The sequence below is a fragment of the Rhinolophus ferrumequinum genome, chromosome 19 (genome assembly GCF_004115265.2).
Source record: "Rhinolophus ferrumequinum isolate MPI-CBG mRhiFer1 chromosome 19, mRhiFer1_v1.p, whole genome shotgun sequence".
Taxonomy (NCBI): Eukaryota; Metazoa; Chordata; class Mammalia; order Chiroptera; family Rhinolophidae; genus Rhinolophus; species Rhinolophus ferrumequinum.
Window position 1 is genome coordinate 28899947 of NC_046302.1, and position 16800 is coordinate 28916746.

General features: G+C 37.6%; 1 protein-coding gene across 38 annotated transcripts in view; it reads left to right on the forward strand.

Moving 5' to 3' along the window:
- Nucleotides 1-16800, forward strand: part of DTNA (dystrobrevin alpha) — a 366357-nt gene that overhangs the window by 236845 nt on the left and 112712 nt on the right. For 36 of the 38 annotated variants that reach the window (XM_033135729.1, XM_033135733.1, XM_033135726.1 and 33 more), the window contains 2 exons: nucleotides 504-571; nucleotides 10502-10582. In XM_033135729.1, coding sequence (XP_032991620.1) covers nucleotides 505-571; nucleotides 10502-10582 — 148 coding nt within the window. In that variant the 5' untranslated portion in view covers nucleotide 504. Of the gene's footprint in view, nucleotides 1-500; nucleotides 572-10501; nucleotides 10583-16800 lie in introns of those variants that run through there. The other 2 variants (XM_033087080.1, XM_033087087.1) reach the window with 1 other exon arrangement.

Consider the following 16800-nt stretch of genomic DNA (forward strand, 5'->3'; position numbering starts at 1 on the left):
AAATTACCTGCTTCTAAAATGAGGTTTTGGGGTGCACAAGGGACAACTTGCAGCAGAATGTGGTGGAAGGCATATAGGTAGAGTCTAAACGTCTATGCCATTAACTACACTAAGTTCATGAGACTCTCAATCTCATCATTTATTGAATGGGATCCATAATAACTTCTATATTCTTCACAGGTATTCCCAAAATTGAAAGAATATATGTGAAATGAATCACCTAACCAATTGTAACGGTTGTATTCAGTTATAGCACAAGGTCATCTGCTATTGTAGTTACTGTATGTTAAAAAGTAAAAATTGTATACCCCCTACAACAACAACATTATATATGGAAAAATATGTACAGCAATTTAAGTTAGTGAAAATATAACTTTTGAAAAACACAGTTTTAAATAGTTTGTCTGTGTTTGTGGCCTAACTACAGCAAGTGCATTTACATAGAAATAGCTGTTTACCTCAAGCATGAGGATAATATATATTGTAACCATTTTGTCTCATAGAATGATTGAAGATAGTGGGAAAAGAGGAAATACCATGGCAGAAAGAAGACAGCTGTTTGCAGAGATGAGTAAGTATTTAACTTTTAAGGAAGATCCTACAATTTCCATTGAATACTCATGGAAAGGCTAGGTATAACCATTTAATCCTTATGACATGTGTACTTTTTCTTAAAGTCCTAAATTTCTTGCGTGAAATGTGCATTTTGGCATTTTTACCTTCTATTAGGTAAAAGTTAAATTACTCGGTGAATAATCATAATTTGTTACTCTTTTATATATTTTATATGAAAGAAAAAGTTTCATGGACCTAAATGTGTGTGTGTGTGTGTGTGTGTGTGTACAAGAGTACACACACACACACACACACACACATATTCAATAAACACTGTTTAGTGTGGCAGTAATACAGTCCACTAACCTTTAAAGTCTGTGTTCATCTTTCTGCACTGTCTCAGCGTCCAGCATATTGTAGGTTCTAGACAACATTTGTGAAATGAAACCTTGAATGTCTTACCTACAAAAGCATATCATATGGTTATATGGAAAAGAGGAATCAGGCATGATTACCAGACCAAACTAGAAACTGTCATTTGGAGTTCATGCAGGGTGAAGACTGTCCTACAAACCAGTTCCTAAAAAGTGAAAAGGAAAATAAAAGTTTAGAAGAGCTTGGAGGTGACCTGCTATACTAGGGAAACCAAATCAATACAATATTTACTGAGTCCAAGTCAGAACCATTAAACAAAGGCTGCTGTTTTGTGTAAATCAGTGGTTGGTAGTATCTCCCTTATAGACCATGTTTTTTATTCATAAGAAAGAAAACCTGCACACTGGGGGAAGAAAAACACATCTGAAATTAAATGTTATATAGAAAAAAAGTACAGTTCTCTTACTGTCTTTTCATCGCTCCTTCCTGCATAAGAAATGAGGATGAGCAGAAGTGAGTTGTAAGCCTCTTGCCCTGAGAAGGCAGTAGACAAAATTAGGTTTCTACTGAAGATTCAAACTGACTGGCAAGAATGAGGGTCGGAGCAAATAAAGGAAAGTCCCAGGTAATAAGATTCATATTTTCTTTTATCATTTCCTGATAATCTGGTGCCACCAAGACAATGTTAGAACTAACAAAGAGAAAAGAAAATTAAAATTGATGTGGGGAATCTCAATCCTGTTCCTTCCTTCTTCCACTTTTAGAAACGTGTCTAAAATGCCTGTGAGTGTTTCAGCCATGACCTTCCAATTTCATAGACCACGTATGGTACTGTATCTTCACTCCTGGCATGGCTGGTCAGCTGGACTTATGACCTTGTTGATAGAAATCTAACAGAGCAAGGAATCTGATTACTCCTTGCCCATCTAAACAAAATCTCAAGCAGCACAGATATCTTCCTACATCATAGGTTCGTAGACTGAAAAGACAAGAGCCATGTCCATCATGAGCCAATGTTTTGACAGAAAAAGTAAAACATATTCATATTTAACATAAAAAAGCAGTCGTCTTGGGGAAAATTTTTAAATTTATCATTGTTACATTAAAGACTATCAGTCAACACACTGTAAATATTATAAAAATGTGCTTATTTAATAATTTTTTTAAAACACTTATCTGAGTTTAAGTACATTATCTCAGTTCCTTCCGTACCTGGTGAAGTGCCTGGCACAGACAAATGCATATGTCACACATGTGTTTTGCATTGAAGTTGTCCAACTCAAAGAAAGATCGACATCAGTTTTATAGGCATAGAAAGAGAAAAGCTCTAAATTTTTCAACTGAGAGAGACTTAGGAAAATTGTGCATTTATTTTCCGAATTGTAACTTTGTCTTTTATAGAAAAATTTCAGGGTTGTCATGCATTTTATGAAATCAGTTTATGAGTTGTCCTGATTAGTGATCAGAATAGTTAAGCAAGCCACCCAAATATGTATCTTTCTTCTTTGGGTATGCTAAATAATAAACTCAGATGTTAGCCAAAGACTGGTAAACACATCTGACCTTAACAATCCATTAGTGAGCACCATGTTTAGATCAACACTGAGTAGGGCATGTCCACAGTGAGTGGGATTTTGCCAGATAAAACATTTGACTGATTTCAAAGTGAAGAATTGATTTTTGATAGGTGGACTGTCACACAAAAGAGAAAAACAATCTCACTGAGGATGTGTTAAGTGGTTGAAAAATATATGGGTTATACCCCAGCTCTATCAGCAGGATACCAAAGAAAGACAAGGAAACTACTAGTATCACAGAAGACTGACAGAGAAACTTGGAAAGTAACTTCTTCTAAGAATCTATGATATCTAAACAGGGAGCTAAAAAAGGAAGAACTTGTAAATCTAGTCAGCTAAGTGTTATCTAGAAACATTAAAAAAAAAAGTGCCAAAAAGAGTCTTTGTTTTGGAAATTACAAGTGTCAAAGAAAAATTGCCTGTGAAGGGTTAAGAAGGCAAGGAAGAATTTATTCAAGACTATTGCAACAGGGGAGGGAGATTGAACTCAACTCCATAGGACAAAAGAAGGAGGTGGGGTGGCATTTAAGCACTGGGATGAGCTAGTGTAACAAGTACTAAAGGATATTAGTGGGTAAGTGGGTCAATTGTGTTTGCTAATTGTCACAACTAGGAAGTTAGGCTTCTACCTTCCCACAGAGACTGGGAGATTTCCTGCAATTATTACATTTCAAAGAGATGGCTCCCGTATCCTTGAGAAAGATATTCGTGGGTTTTTAAACTGACAAAAAGCCTGGAGATTTATATCTCAATGGGGCAGACAAAGAATTTACAATAGAAAGTTTTCTAAAGTAGATGCTCTAAGTAAACGTTCAGAGACCTAGAGTCAGGAAGAAGCCTGAATAAAGGTTAGTCAAGCTGAGGGCAACATTAAAGTATCTTGCCCTTACAAAGGCCAAGAACAGAGGACAGACAATAATAATTAATAAGAAGAACAATTGATAAGAAATTTTGGCAAATTGAGGTGATTACAGCACATATGTGTTAAATATCTACCCTGACCTCATAACCACAAAACAGAAAGCAGAAAGAAATGAAATTAAGAGTAGCCTGTACACACAAAAAGGCCTAGCTTTATATATAAAACAACAACAACAATAAGGATTGTGGCCACCTACTTTGATTAAAGAAATTCTGGGCAAGTTGCCCTTAGGCAAAAAGTCCCTTCAGTATAATGCCCTAATTGTCAATTTATCTAGTACCTTAGATTAAAGCTGAAAAGACTAGTTAAATGTAAATGTCATTCTCACCTTGGCCTTTCAGCTGTTTAGCAGCTCAAACAAGTTTACCACACTGGCTTTTAGCAGAATAAATAGTTTGTTCTTAGGATTAAACTCACCTTCTTCTCTGTTTTCCTGCTCTCAGAGCACATTTACTCTGTCTTGTATGACACTTGTGAACACATCTGCATCACTCACTATGGTGAACTCCTTAGGGACAGACTCTAGATCTTTTCCTTAAAATCCATTCACCTTAGATGTTGAATCAGTGTTGGTTTAAAAGCCTCCAGGGTACAGGATAGGTAGGTTTTAATGAGAGGAAAGTGGTTGGAAAACCCACTTTCAGAACTTGGAAGGTTTCCTAACAGGAGGAAGGTCTTGGAGAGAAAGCAGTGACATTTAGGTGAAGGAGGGACCAGAAATCAAAGGGAGGCAAATACAGGTACTCAACAAATACTGTTGAATTGTTTCAAGTCAGACTGTCCTTCTTCAAAATGTTGACTCCAGTCAGCAGGTGCATAGTTGGAATGGACCCCAGAGCGTGATTTTGCAATGCGCAGTATGAGTTTTAGGAAAACAGATTTCAAATATTCAGAAAAATGACATGGATGGCGCACTACCATAGGCCACAGTGGATACAGTGACCATTTTTATTTGATTCTTCATCTCTCATGCATTCAGCCTCTTTAAGGTGTTAACACCATGGGTCTCTATCCTGCAAATTACCTCATGTCACCATCCTAGTCTGTTTCCTTGCTTTTTCTGACCACTCTACCTCTCTTTTTCTTTCTTTTCGTACCCTCCAGAACCCCTGCAGTCAGGTTTTACCAAAGTGATGTTCTTGAGTAATTCTTTCCATATGTAATTTGACTTTATCTCAAGGCCTCACCATTATGGTTAGGGCTCTCAAGTATCGAAGGATTCCTTCAAAACCACCTGCCAGATTCTCATGAGCCAGTTTATCCAGAATAGTCAGCATATAAACTCAGTGACCTTTCCAGCTTTGCCTCCTCATAGTCAAAGCTTCTACTGATGAAGCAGTTTGAGGTGGGCTCACCATTAAATGAACCAAGTAGCCATCTCAAAAAAGTCAATGTCCCTGCCAGGGGTTCTGCCTTCCAGTATTTCCTAAGCCATGCAGTTCTTGAACAACTACTAGACAGTTGGGCACTGTTGAGAAGTGGGGAGGAAATTCCTATTCCTAATTGTGTGCCTCATTTTGTCACCTGAACGTAGAATAGCCTTACTTGTGCACACAGTCTCCTATGGAAAATTATTCACAGTCTTGGTTCAGTCAAGTTGCATTGTTGTAGTTTATATGTTTATTAGTAATGCCTAAAATGTATTCCATAGTCAGGACTTCATATTCATATATTCAACTGCCACTGGATAGCTTCACTTGGACATCCTACAAGCAACTCAAACTCATTGAGCCCAAAACAAAAAGTCTTCATCTTCACCCATCTATAACCTGTTCCTCCCTGTTTGTACCTTAGCTTAGTGAGGGCCACCCCATCCCATTGAGTTTGCTGCCTACAGTAGAAATTTGAGCATTATCTTTGACCCCCATACTTCTTTACACTTTATCTCTCTCTCTCTCTCTCTCTCTCTCTCTCTCTCTCTCTCTCTCTCTCTCTCTCTCTCTCTCTCTCACACACACACACACACACACACACACAAACACACACACATCCAGTCAATCCCCAAGCATGGAAAAGAGTTCAGACGCAGGGTTCATAGGCTTCATCTTTATTCAGTAAATATTTGTTGACTGAATTTGAAAAATGAATGAGATATTTAAGAATGTGAATGACTACATAAAAAAGTTTATAATGAGCTATCAAAACATAGGAGACAAAACATACATTAATTGTGTTAAACTGTTCTGAGTGTAATGAAGTTAAAGCCAAAAATTAGGTAAGACTTGGTTGGTTGGTTGGTTGGTTGGTTGGTTGGTTGGTTGGTTGGTTGGTTGGTTGGTTGGTTGGATAGATTGTTGGATGGATAGATGGATAAATGGAAAGCAAGAAAGAAGGAAGGAGGAAGAAAGGGAGAAAGAGAGGGAGAGAGTAAGAAAAGAAGGGACAGAAGGAGAAAGGGAAGAGAAAAAAATCTTGAAAAGGAAAGCTAAATAAAGGAATAACAGGATTTATAGGAGATAACAGTGTGATCAATCAGAATTTCTTAACTGTATTTTTGTTTTCATCTTTATCACTTTCTTCCAACTATGATATGGGTATGAGAGGTTTGAGGAAATGGTGCAAGAACATCAAGTTGCTTTCAATGAATTAGCTTTAAAATTTTTATTATGAAAAGTTTCAAATGCATACAAAAGTAGAGAAAATAGTCTTTAGTTCTACCCTTAATTATTTACCTCTAATCCCCACTGTATTATTATGAAACAAATCTCAGACATTATTTAAATGAGCTGAATTTCCATGTTTTAAAGAATTATATCCCAGTGATATAATAATAATGGAAAAAACACTATCCATTATTTTGTGAAAGAATGAAGAGAACATTGGGAAAAAAAGAAAGATAAGGAAAAGCTGTACTCATTTTTTTATTACAAAGGGAGACTATAGATTCTTGGGAATCTAAGGTATGAACTTCATGTAAGTTTCATGATAAATGGATTTTTTTTTCAGATCGTGAACAAAAGATAGTGGTAATCCTAGACATTTCAACATGCTAAGAACAAAGATTTCTCTATTGACTTCATTTCCTTATTCATTTATTCAAATTCCATCTTTTTTACAGAGGAATTAATTCAGCCAATTTCCCTTTTTAATTAGGCTACTCAGAAAAATACCATAAGATAAAAATGAACCTTAATTTCAGCGAGATACTGACAAAGTCTTTTAGTTTGTGCTTGTGTTAGAGAAACATGGCTGGACCACTATATAATTTGGTCGATTTATAGTGTTGTGACCATGTCAGGAAGCTAAGTAACGAGTCAATCAATTTGGAGGATGGCTCTAGTACTACCCTGTTTGCGGCCCTGTTCAGGTACTTGATTTTAAGCAACAACTTGGATACAGAAGACATGCATCTATTCCCAGGGAGCGTATGAATTTATACACTTTCAAGAAGAGCCTATACATGTAAAACTGATTCCAGTTCATGGTTTATTGGGGCAAACACAAAGAAATTTATTTTAACAAGGTATATAAACAGAGCAAGAGTCTGACACCATGTTTCAGGTCAGTTGTTTTGTTTTATTTCGTCCCAGAACACATTATGGACCCCGTTGCCACTTACACTGTCTGTGCAAGGTAGTGTACTGCTATATGTGAAAAGCTGAATTTCACTGCTCACCATATCCCTTTCACTATTCAGAAATACCCTCAGCCAGGAAGAACTTACACAAATAGGAAACTCACACACCTCCAGACCCATTCTTGATTTTTAAATAAAATAGAGAGTCAGTTAAGTCCACATTGTGACAGGGCAGGTGAGCAGTCAGTGCCTCCTGTCCCAAAACATCATCTCTACTCCCCTCTTTACTGCATCTTGGAGAGGTGCACCTTTGCCAAATTGCCCCTAGGGCCTCAATGAGGGAGGTGCAGAGGAGCCAGGGTTTCTGTACCCAGAGGATAAGCTGTTTCTGGAGCTAAGAAATTTAATTGTGTGCTGTTTCATAATCCTTTAAGGTTGTAATCATTCTTGAAGAACTTACACAAATAATCTATGTCCCTGATGTCTTCTTTGGAAGGATTGTTTACAGATATTGAGACTCCTGATTGTTGAGCCAAACTCAGCATCACTAAAACGACATCCTCATCCAGAGGAAAAGGCAGATTTAGCGCTCGGGTATTTCTGATAGCTGCTCTGTCTGGTTATCAGGCATCCTAGAGTGTTCACTTTCCACATAAGCCTCTCAGATTTACAGAGAACATGAAACTGGGAAGCCCCTTTGAAATGCCAATGACAAAACCAAAAGTTTTTAAAAATATCAGAAAGGTTAGAAGCATGAGCTAAAAATTAAAAGAAACTAACCAGATACAGATGAAGTCCTATCTTTAGCCCCCAAAGAAGCATTTAAATAGAAAAAGAAAAGATCTGACTTAATATACGTACATATGATTTTTTTAATGAACTGCAGGCTTAAAAAGAGCCCAAAGAATGAGTTATCTATAAAAAGATATTTATTAGTAAATGGCCTCATCAAAGGTGATAATAATTCCTTTCAATATATTCTATACAGGTGAGGGAGGCAATAGCTGTGGCATTTGTGTTAATTTTCTATATATGTGTATCATTTAAAGGAGACATTAACCAGGCATAGAATGGATGACTAGAATTGTTAAGGGCCTCAAAACCTTGCCTGACTATGAGAATAATAATAGCAGCGTCCATGTATTGCAGTCCTATTGTGTGCCGTGCTCAATGGTAGACATTGTACTTGAAATGGCTGTGCAGTCGAACAATTTCAACCTAAAAAGTCAAGGAGAAGCTACTTCCCCAGCTAACCTGTAAACTCCATGATGATAGGTACTTTTGTACATGATCTTCTGACGGTAATGAAGATGGTAATAATGATAATGATAGCAGCTTCCCAATGTTTGGGAAAGAAATTATCAAGTGACAGGGAGAAAAGATTATGGGGCTCCAGAAGGGAAACTAGGTCAGATGTATTGAAGTTACAGCGAGGCAAATTAAAGCTCAAATATACCGGGGGCACCAAAAAAATGTATACAATTGGTCAACGTTGCTCAAGCAGTAGTTCACCATAATCAGAAGTGTCTGGATGCTGATGGTAACCACGCTGAGCACCTCTTGTAATTGCAGAAGTCAAATGTGACTTGTGTTCATCTTTTGTTATCAGTATATATTGAGTATTACAATTTTAATAGTTTTTTCCTTTCTTAAAATGTGTATACATTTTTTTTACACCGTGTGTGTGTGTGTGTGTGTGTGTGTGTGTGTGTGTGTGTGTAAGAAATGGCTATCACTTATTGTTGCTCAAAAATGGCACAGGAAGTCTTTAAGGAGGCCCATCTCCTATCAAGCACTCTGTGTACCAGCTACCAAGTTTACCAGCCAGTAAAGTTGATATTGTTAGTTGATACTGGTATCATTATTTTATACATGAGGAAATTGGACACAAAGTTAAACTTGCCAAAGTGCACGCAAGTAGGAAGTGACAGATAAGGTTTTATTGACTGTAAAGTTTATTCATTGTCGCTAAGTTATAATCATCTCTATCATTGAAAATAATCTTACATGGACGCTGGCTAAATGTTTACCTCTTGAGAACATGTTTAAGGGAATTCCTCAATTGGGTGAGGGTAAGTAAATCCTTACCCTTTTACCCTTCAAACACTCAGTATCAATGAGCCTGTTTGTCAAGTAATAAACTTTCTTGATAATGAATGTTTAATTATCTACCCTTATAAAACCACAAAGTAATAGGATATTGATAGTATTTTTAAATGAGTATTTTTAAATGAATTGTAAGAGATCGGTTTGAGTTGAGGGACTGCTACATACTTTCTCCGTGAGGGACACTTGCTAATTTACCCCAAGTTTCATTCGGAAAGAACTTAATCGGTCTCCTAATATAATTACTTCCAGGATAGTTAATTTACCTGCTACTCTATTGTATTCTGAAGCATTTATATAGCACTTTTCCTGGTGAAGAGAAAGTTCATACTGGTCAAAATACACTTGTGTGCCTTTACATCAGTTATGAACCATAAACTTGGGCTTAAAGAAACCCAGATATTTAGAAGTGGAGGCAAGGGGACATTGGTTGGAAGTCTGGTATGTTCTGAACACATGCTAGAGATTAGCATATTCAGAGAGGAGGGTGGGAGGGTCACTAAAATCTCAGGTGCTACGGAACACGCAGCCCATCGCAGGGGATTGTGAGACCAGCCCAAGGCTGGCAGAGGTTCTGGGGTGGAGAGTAATGGGAACTATTGTTCGATGGATAGGATGAGAAGAGCCTGAAGAGGGCTTGGATTCTGAGTAAAACATTCAGGCCTGGTGCTGTGGATATCGCAAGCCATGCTGGATTCCTGAGTGGAAGAGTGCAATAGGAAAAGGAATTCAAGAATATAGGGTAACATGTTTCTCTATGTTAGAAAGGAACTGGAAGCCACAAAGTAAGAGTGATGGTTGTTTTTAGAAAGGACTCTCCTCTGAGGTTGACAGAAAAGCTTACGAGAAAGATACTGGTAATAATGATGAATATTTACTTGGTACTCACCGGGTGCCAGGCAGTGTTCTCCATGTTTTAGATGTAGTCACTCATTTATCCTTACAATGACCAATGAATAAGTAGTAGTATGACCATCATCTCCATCTTCCAGATGAGGAAACTGAGACTTCTAAAATCAATTGGCCTAAGATCAGACAGAAGAGATGCCCAACCTTCAGCATATGCTCCCTTTATAACCTTGTTCTAATGACCAACCACAGTGCATTTTAAAGTGATTGTTTGATGATATTACTATCTGATGTCATCTAACTGTTTAAGTCACAGCTTGAGCAGATTGTTCTCTGAATTGGCAGACACCACAAGGCTGAGGGGCTGGTCCGTGGCCCTTGAACATGGTTGACAACCGAATCTCCAGTGTTGATTACATGTGCTCTCCTCCCCTAGAACCTGAAGGGTATGGAACAGACCTTGTCCAGTCTTCAAGTTGTATTTAATTCTAATAAAAGCAAAATTAAGTGTATGGGTTATATGTTAGATTGCTTTATTAAAACATTGTAAGTTCCTTTCCACACACATGGCATACCATATGTGCACGTTTTCCCTTCCAGGGGCTCAAGATCTGGACCGCATCCGACTTTCCACCTACAGAACAGCATGCAAGCTTAGGTTCGTTCAGAAGAAATGCAATTGTAAGTATGCCAGTTGTTTGGACTAATTACCCTCATGAATCCTATGGTTTACATTTGTTATTTAGTTTATTAAAACTAGGTTTTCTGCAGGTATTCATAAATATATGTTTACACAACAATAAAAAAGTATTATGATACACAAATGGTAGAGAGACTATTCCCAAGTAGTTCTGAAGGCTTAATTACTCTAAATTGGTAAAGTATTCCATCCTGCCATTGGAATGGTTTCAATCTGGATGGATGTTTTTCTTCTTTTCTCTGTTCTTAGTATTGTAAATGCAGTGCCATCAAAATGGTTTCCAAGAACTTTACAAAATATCAAACATTAGGTCCTCCTTATGTTTGTATTTCCTTGTCAAGCATAGGAAAATGCTTGTAAGCTCCTGGAAAACAATCAAATCTATTCCTGAAACTAGAAAATTCGTCCTTTGTGTCAAAGTATTAGCTATATTTGCCTACATTAGACATAGCAAGAGAAGAGACAACAATACTTAAAGAAACAAAGGAACCTGCTTCAGCTCTTTCCCAAATTTTCAAATGTAAGCAGCAAGCTAGATCACTCATCACAGTGAGCAGATTTACATTTGCTGCTGGTTCAATGTTTTCGTCATATTACCACATTCATTATCTCTTGGGGGAAAAAGTTACATTTTTTTTTGAAAACTGACTGCTGTAAAAAAAATAATAACTCTTCTCTTTCTAATTAGTAGTGGATGAATTTAAAAATGAAAACCATAATATGCTCCTGAATATGTACACATAGTTGTTGAATAACTGTCATGGAGATTAGATACTTGGTGAATGTGGAAACCAGCCATGTGCACATCTCTACCCTCCCAGAGTATTCAGCAGATGTCTCTTGGGGCACTGGAGAGGCCACCCCCAGCCCCAGGCTTCTAGGCTTTTAGCAAATTATGACTCTGGGATGGATAGTGTGGATCTGTTTCTCAAGTTGCTCAATCTGCAGCTTGTTCTCTAGCCCCAGTTGTTGGATATGAGGCTGAAATTTAGGGCAAGAGAAGAATGGAAAAAATACATAGGTTGGTCAAACATCAAAGACATGTTTTGATTCCTCACAGGAAGCAAAAGTAATACCCCCACCCCCCAAAAAAAACAAAAAACAAAAACAGAAAACCACTATAGATGTGAGAAGGAATCTGTGGTTGTACTTACAGTCCTGGGTATTGATGGGTCAATGAAAGCTCTTTCCAGGACTGGTGTTAAAGGACAAGGAAAATGCTCCCATTGGAGAAAAGCTCTCCCTCTCCCTCAATACTACCATTCATATTTAAACAAAAGGGAGAATCTCCATGTTTTCAGCAATGAAAAATTGATGGAGTGCTCCCATTTTCTTACCTCATTACCAATGGCCCCCAGAATAGAGGGAGGGAGACGGAGTAGGGATAGGAGTTCTGTCTCCTCAGAGAATTGCCAAGTGGAGACTTTCTTGGGCTACTTTCAGTAGAAATAGGGAATTTCAAAAAGACATTACAAAACAATAAGGATGAATAAAGGAAGGAAGGAAGGAAGGAAGGACGGAAGGAAGGAAGGAAGGAAGGAAGGAAGGAAGGAAGGAAGGAAGGAAGGAAGGAAGGAAGGAAGGGAATGGAGGTAAAAGAGGGAGGGTGGAATAGGAGGGAGGGAGGGAGGAGAAAGAAAAAAGACTCGTAGTGATTTGTCAACCCTGCACCAACATTGCAAAGGGCACACACTTTGTTGGCCCTAAATGAATCGAGCAACCCACAGACCATATTCCACTCCTTCTGCTCTCTGATAGAAGCCCTTCTCCTTCTTGGGCATCTCTTTCTCCATTTCCTATTCTTTTCTGGCCCTCCTTACCCTACATCCAGAATCATGACATCACACTGGCCTTCTTAGAAAACAGTGGGGAAAACAGTTACCATCGTGGAAAACAGTAATAGTCCATCCCTGCGTGAAAAGAAAACCTTCATACCTGTCCAGTTGCCCTCAGTGCATCCATTCATTTACCTCTTAATTTAGTAAATTTATAATGAACTCCTACTGTATGTTTGGCATTGTGCTAGATACCAGGGATAGAGAAATGCTGAATAAGATGCAATCCCTACCTTGAAGTTGCCCAAAGTCTAAGTGGGTAGATGAACTTTTAAACAGACTTATAAAACAATGTGGAAGTATAATGACAGGAATATGTACATGGCATTGTGGGAGCACCAAGGAGGCAGTGCCCTGACCTGTGTGTGGGGCCTCTGAGAGGAGAGAGATATCTGGGCTGAGTCTTAAAGAATCAGTAGACAGTAAGTGGAGAAGTGTTATTTGCTTTACAAATATCATACATTTGAGGACGAGGAAACATAATACTTTCTATACAAACTAGACAAAACTAAGGCTCAACGAAGAAAAACAAGCATATGTTGAATGCTCTGCTAAAATTAAGCTGCTTTTTCAAATTGTTTCTACCTTGATCAGAAGTGGTAAATGCAAATACTATATGTATTTGCTGAGTTTTCCTTTCTAACTATAAATATAAGAGTCGTGATGCAGAGGTACTTGCAAAATGCTAACACAATTGAGACTGGCTTATTTTAATCAAAGTTAGAGCCTTCCTTTTTAGGAAGATAACCAGTAGCACTAGTGTTTATGTGACACAATATTCATCAATATTGAATACGCATCCCTGTATTAGAGAAAGATAACTTTTGTTTGCAATACAACCTAGCCCACAATAAATTATGGTACCTTATAATGGAGTTTTAATCTACAGTAAAAGAAATAAGAAAAAAAAAACCCAGAGAATGTATCTGTAAGTGCATTGCTTTATTGGAAACTCTTATATAGTATTTACTTCATAGAAATTCATAGACCTTAACTGAAAACAGGTTGTTTATTTTTGGTCCAGACCTTATTTACAGGTAAAATTTATTCTTTGTATTACCAGAGCGAAACTTGGAAACTACATAATGGAGGGGGGAAATGTAAAAACTGACGCTTGTAAAGTCACCTCCTAGAAAAAATAAATATTGGCTGGAAATAGCATGGAGTATATAGAGTTTTAGGCAATTTCTTTTTTATCTAAATGTAAAGCTCAGAAGTGTTAGTTCATTCCCCCTGCTTCCTTCCCACAGCCCTTGCCTACTCTGTTTCTGGTATCCCGTGTGGAGTGTTGGTGCCTATCACTCACATTCTTGTTCATTTCCTGCCATGCAATTCGGATGGATGCTGAGAATAACTAGTTCCCAGTGTCCTAAAAACACTCCATATAAGAGGCCAGAAAACTATGGCCTGTGGACTAAATGGGCCCAGGACCTATTTTTGTGTAAACAGTGAACTAGTGAACTCAGAATAGTTTTTACAGATGAGTATTTATAACTGACTTAAAAATAGGGATCACTAATTTGTAACCCCAATTAAGCAAAATGTTATTCTCCCAAAAAAGAATTCCAGTCTTCTCATTGGTAGACCAGCATTTATATATATATATTATATACTCAAATATTATTATTTTTAATTTCATTGGCAGAAATGTGGAAATTTGTTTTTTCTCTTACTGTATACCAGGGTTGCCAAAACAACATATTCACATGATTTGTATTCATCTTTTGTTATTGATACATATTGAGTATTACAATTTTAATACAGTTTTTTCCTTTCTTAAAATGTGTATACATTTTTTTGGCACCCTCTGTATATGCCAACATAATATCTATATATTATTAACCCACAATATAATGGTGCTTCTCAGTCCACAAAAACATTTGCCAACCTCTGCCATAAAAGAAGAGTTGTAAGAAGCCCATTTGTTTTTTTAAGGCAAAAAATTCTTCAACTTTTCTCCATAGGATTTATTTTCCAAAGCTGCTTCTTCCCTTTACCTTTCATCTTTGCACCATCATACTCCCTCCCCATGCCATGATGAGCACATTCGCTAACAGAATAAAAGAATGAATGTCTGAAAATTAGGGGACAACGGTTGACTATTTTATTTTCTAGCAGGAATTGGACAGAAGGGAGAATACAAATAATATTTCTAATACAGCCTTTCTAATCAACAGCCTTCTCTTTAGCTTCCACATGTCCTAGTAACTTCCCACAAAAATAAATATCCTGTCTACTATGTATAAGCATGTGTGCAAATGGCAACATTTCAGCCTTCATTTTAAACAAATAAGTGTTTTCTGCTAGAACATTATTCCCTTGGTCAGCATTGACAGGGTTAATGATCCAGATACCCTGTAATGTCAGCAGATCTTTTTTCAGAAATTACTTTGAAGTCAATGGGACGCAGCCTTAAGTTTATGAACAACAAAAGGCAACAAGAGAAATAAATCAGAAACCTCAAATCCCTCCTGTTTAATAGTAGAATAAAAGTAAGGAGGTAAGGGGGTACTGTCCCCCACACCCACCGCTGACATCGCACCTTCTTTTAGTTCTTCTAGTCACAATCTGAATTTTCTTTCTATCACTTACATCAATGAAAATTGAGTTAAAATTTTGTTTAAAAGGAAAGAGAGGCAAAACAGTATATATTTGCATCTGAACTTTTAGAGTTCCTCAAAATATCTTTCCTCTAGTAAATGAAGCATTTTTAAAAAGTATCCTTCATCCAGATATAATTTAAGGTGGGAACAAATGCTTTTGTTTTTCATCGATGTAAACTTCTTTCAGGATTTCTTGTGAACCAAAAACTGCAGATACGTGTTTCCCTAACAGTTTCTCTATCACTGCAAAATTAACCCACGTGAGTGCTATACATGTAGAAAGTCCTAGATAAATATCCTTCTATGAATGAACGAATAAGCTCCAGTAGATTTATTTTTTGCCAGTCAGGTGACTAGTCTTGTGCTGCACTAGTAGCCTTTAGCTATTTTTTAGTAATACATGCTTAATATCCCATTCATTTTTCTTCAAGCTAGTGATCCATCATATTCCTTCTTTTTGCCTCATTTTTAAATATTTGGATTTTTGGCTGCCTGTATCAGTTTTCTATCATTGCATAACAAATTACCACACACTTAGCAGCTTAAAACAACACACATTTATTTTCTCATAGCTTCTGTAGGTCAGAAATCCAACACAGCATGATTGAGTTCTCAGCTCAGGGTTTCACCAGGCTGAAATCAGATTGCTGGCTGGGTCTGTGGTTCTCATCTGGGGCTCAGGGTCCTCTTCCAAGAGAACTGGCTGTTGTCAGAATTCATTTCTTTGTGGTTGAAGCACTGAAGTCTCCGTTCCTTGCTGGCAGTCAGGGGACTACTCTCAGTTTCTATAGGTCACCTGCTATTCTTGCCACATGGCCCCCATAGGCTGTTAAGAGATAGATGTTCACTTCTTACTCCAGGTCAGCCAGAGTGTGTTTCGACCAGCCAGAGAAAAACTCTCTACTTTTAAAGGACTCATGATTAGGTCAGGCCCACCCAGATAATCTGCCTAGTTTAAGATCAACTGATTTGGGACCTTAATTACATCTGCAAAATCCCTTCACAGCAGTACTTGGATTAGTGTTAACTGAATAACTGAGAGAAGACTTGTAAACTCTGTGGGCCAGGAATCTCCGGTGGGGTTGGGAGGGGAGGGTGAGCCTTTTAGGATTCTGCCTGTCACATTGCCCAAGAACATAAACTTTTCTATTTTCCAGATAATGGCATATAGAACATTGGATGAAAAAATAAAGTTTAAAGTGAAAACTCAGTCAGGGAAATAGATCCCCCAAAAGAGATGTGTTTAGAAGAGAAAGATAAAAGGACTCTCTCCAGTCAAGGCATCAGACCAAGAGCGGGAATGTGCAGTTAGGGACATAAAGTGACAGATGACAAACCCTTGGAGCATAATTATCTTTGTTTGTATTGCTCCAAATGTTTTTGATACACATTTTCATTCCTGATGTTGAATCATTCTAGATACTTATTGAGAATAAGGAAAAGTTCACTGCTAGAACACAATGTGCCCCAAAATTCCCTGTGCGGAAGTTGGCGGTGGCAGCCATACATAAACAAACCCGTTAACGCTGTCTGTGTAATATGGCAATGCAACACTCGGCCTCTCTGGGAACCCTGGGCTTGTGGCAAAATCGTTTCTCCTTAATCAGAGCAAACTTCTGATAGAGAAAAGCTATAATTTTAAAGTCCTAATGTTTGTGATATGGGTTTAATTAAAGTTGCTCTTCCCTTTAATTGCTTCTATTTTTATCTTCAAGATTCAGGGTTTTGTTTTCTTGTTAGTACTTTTATTTTTAGACAATG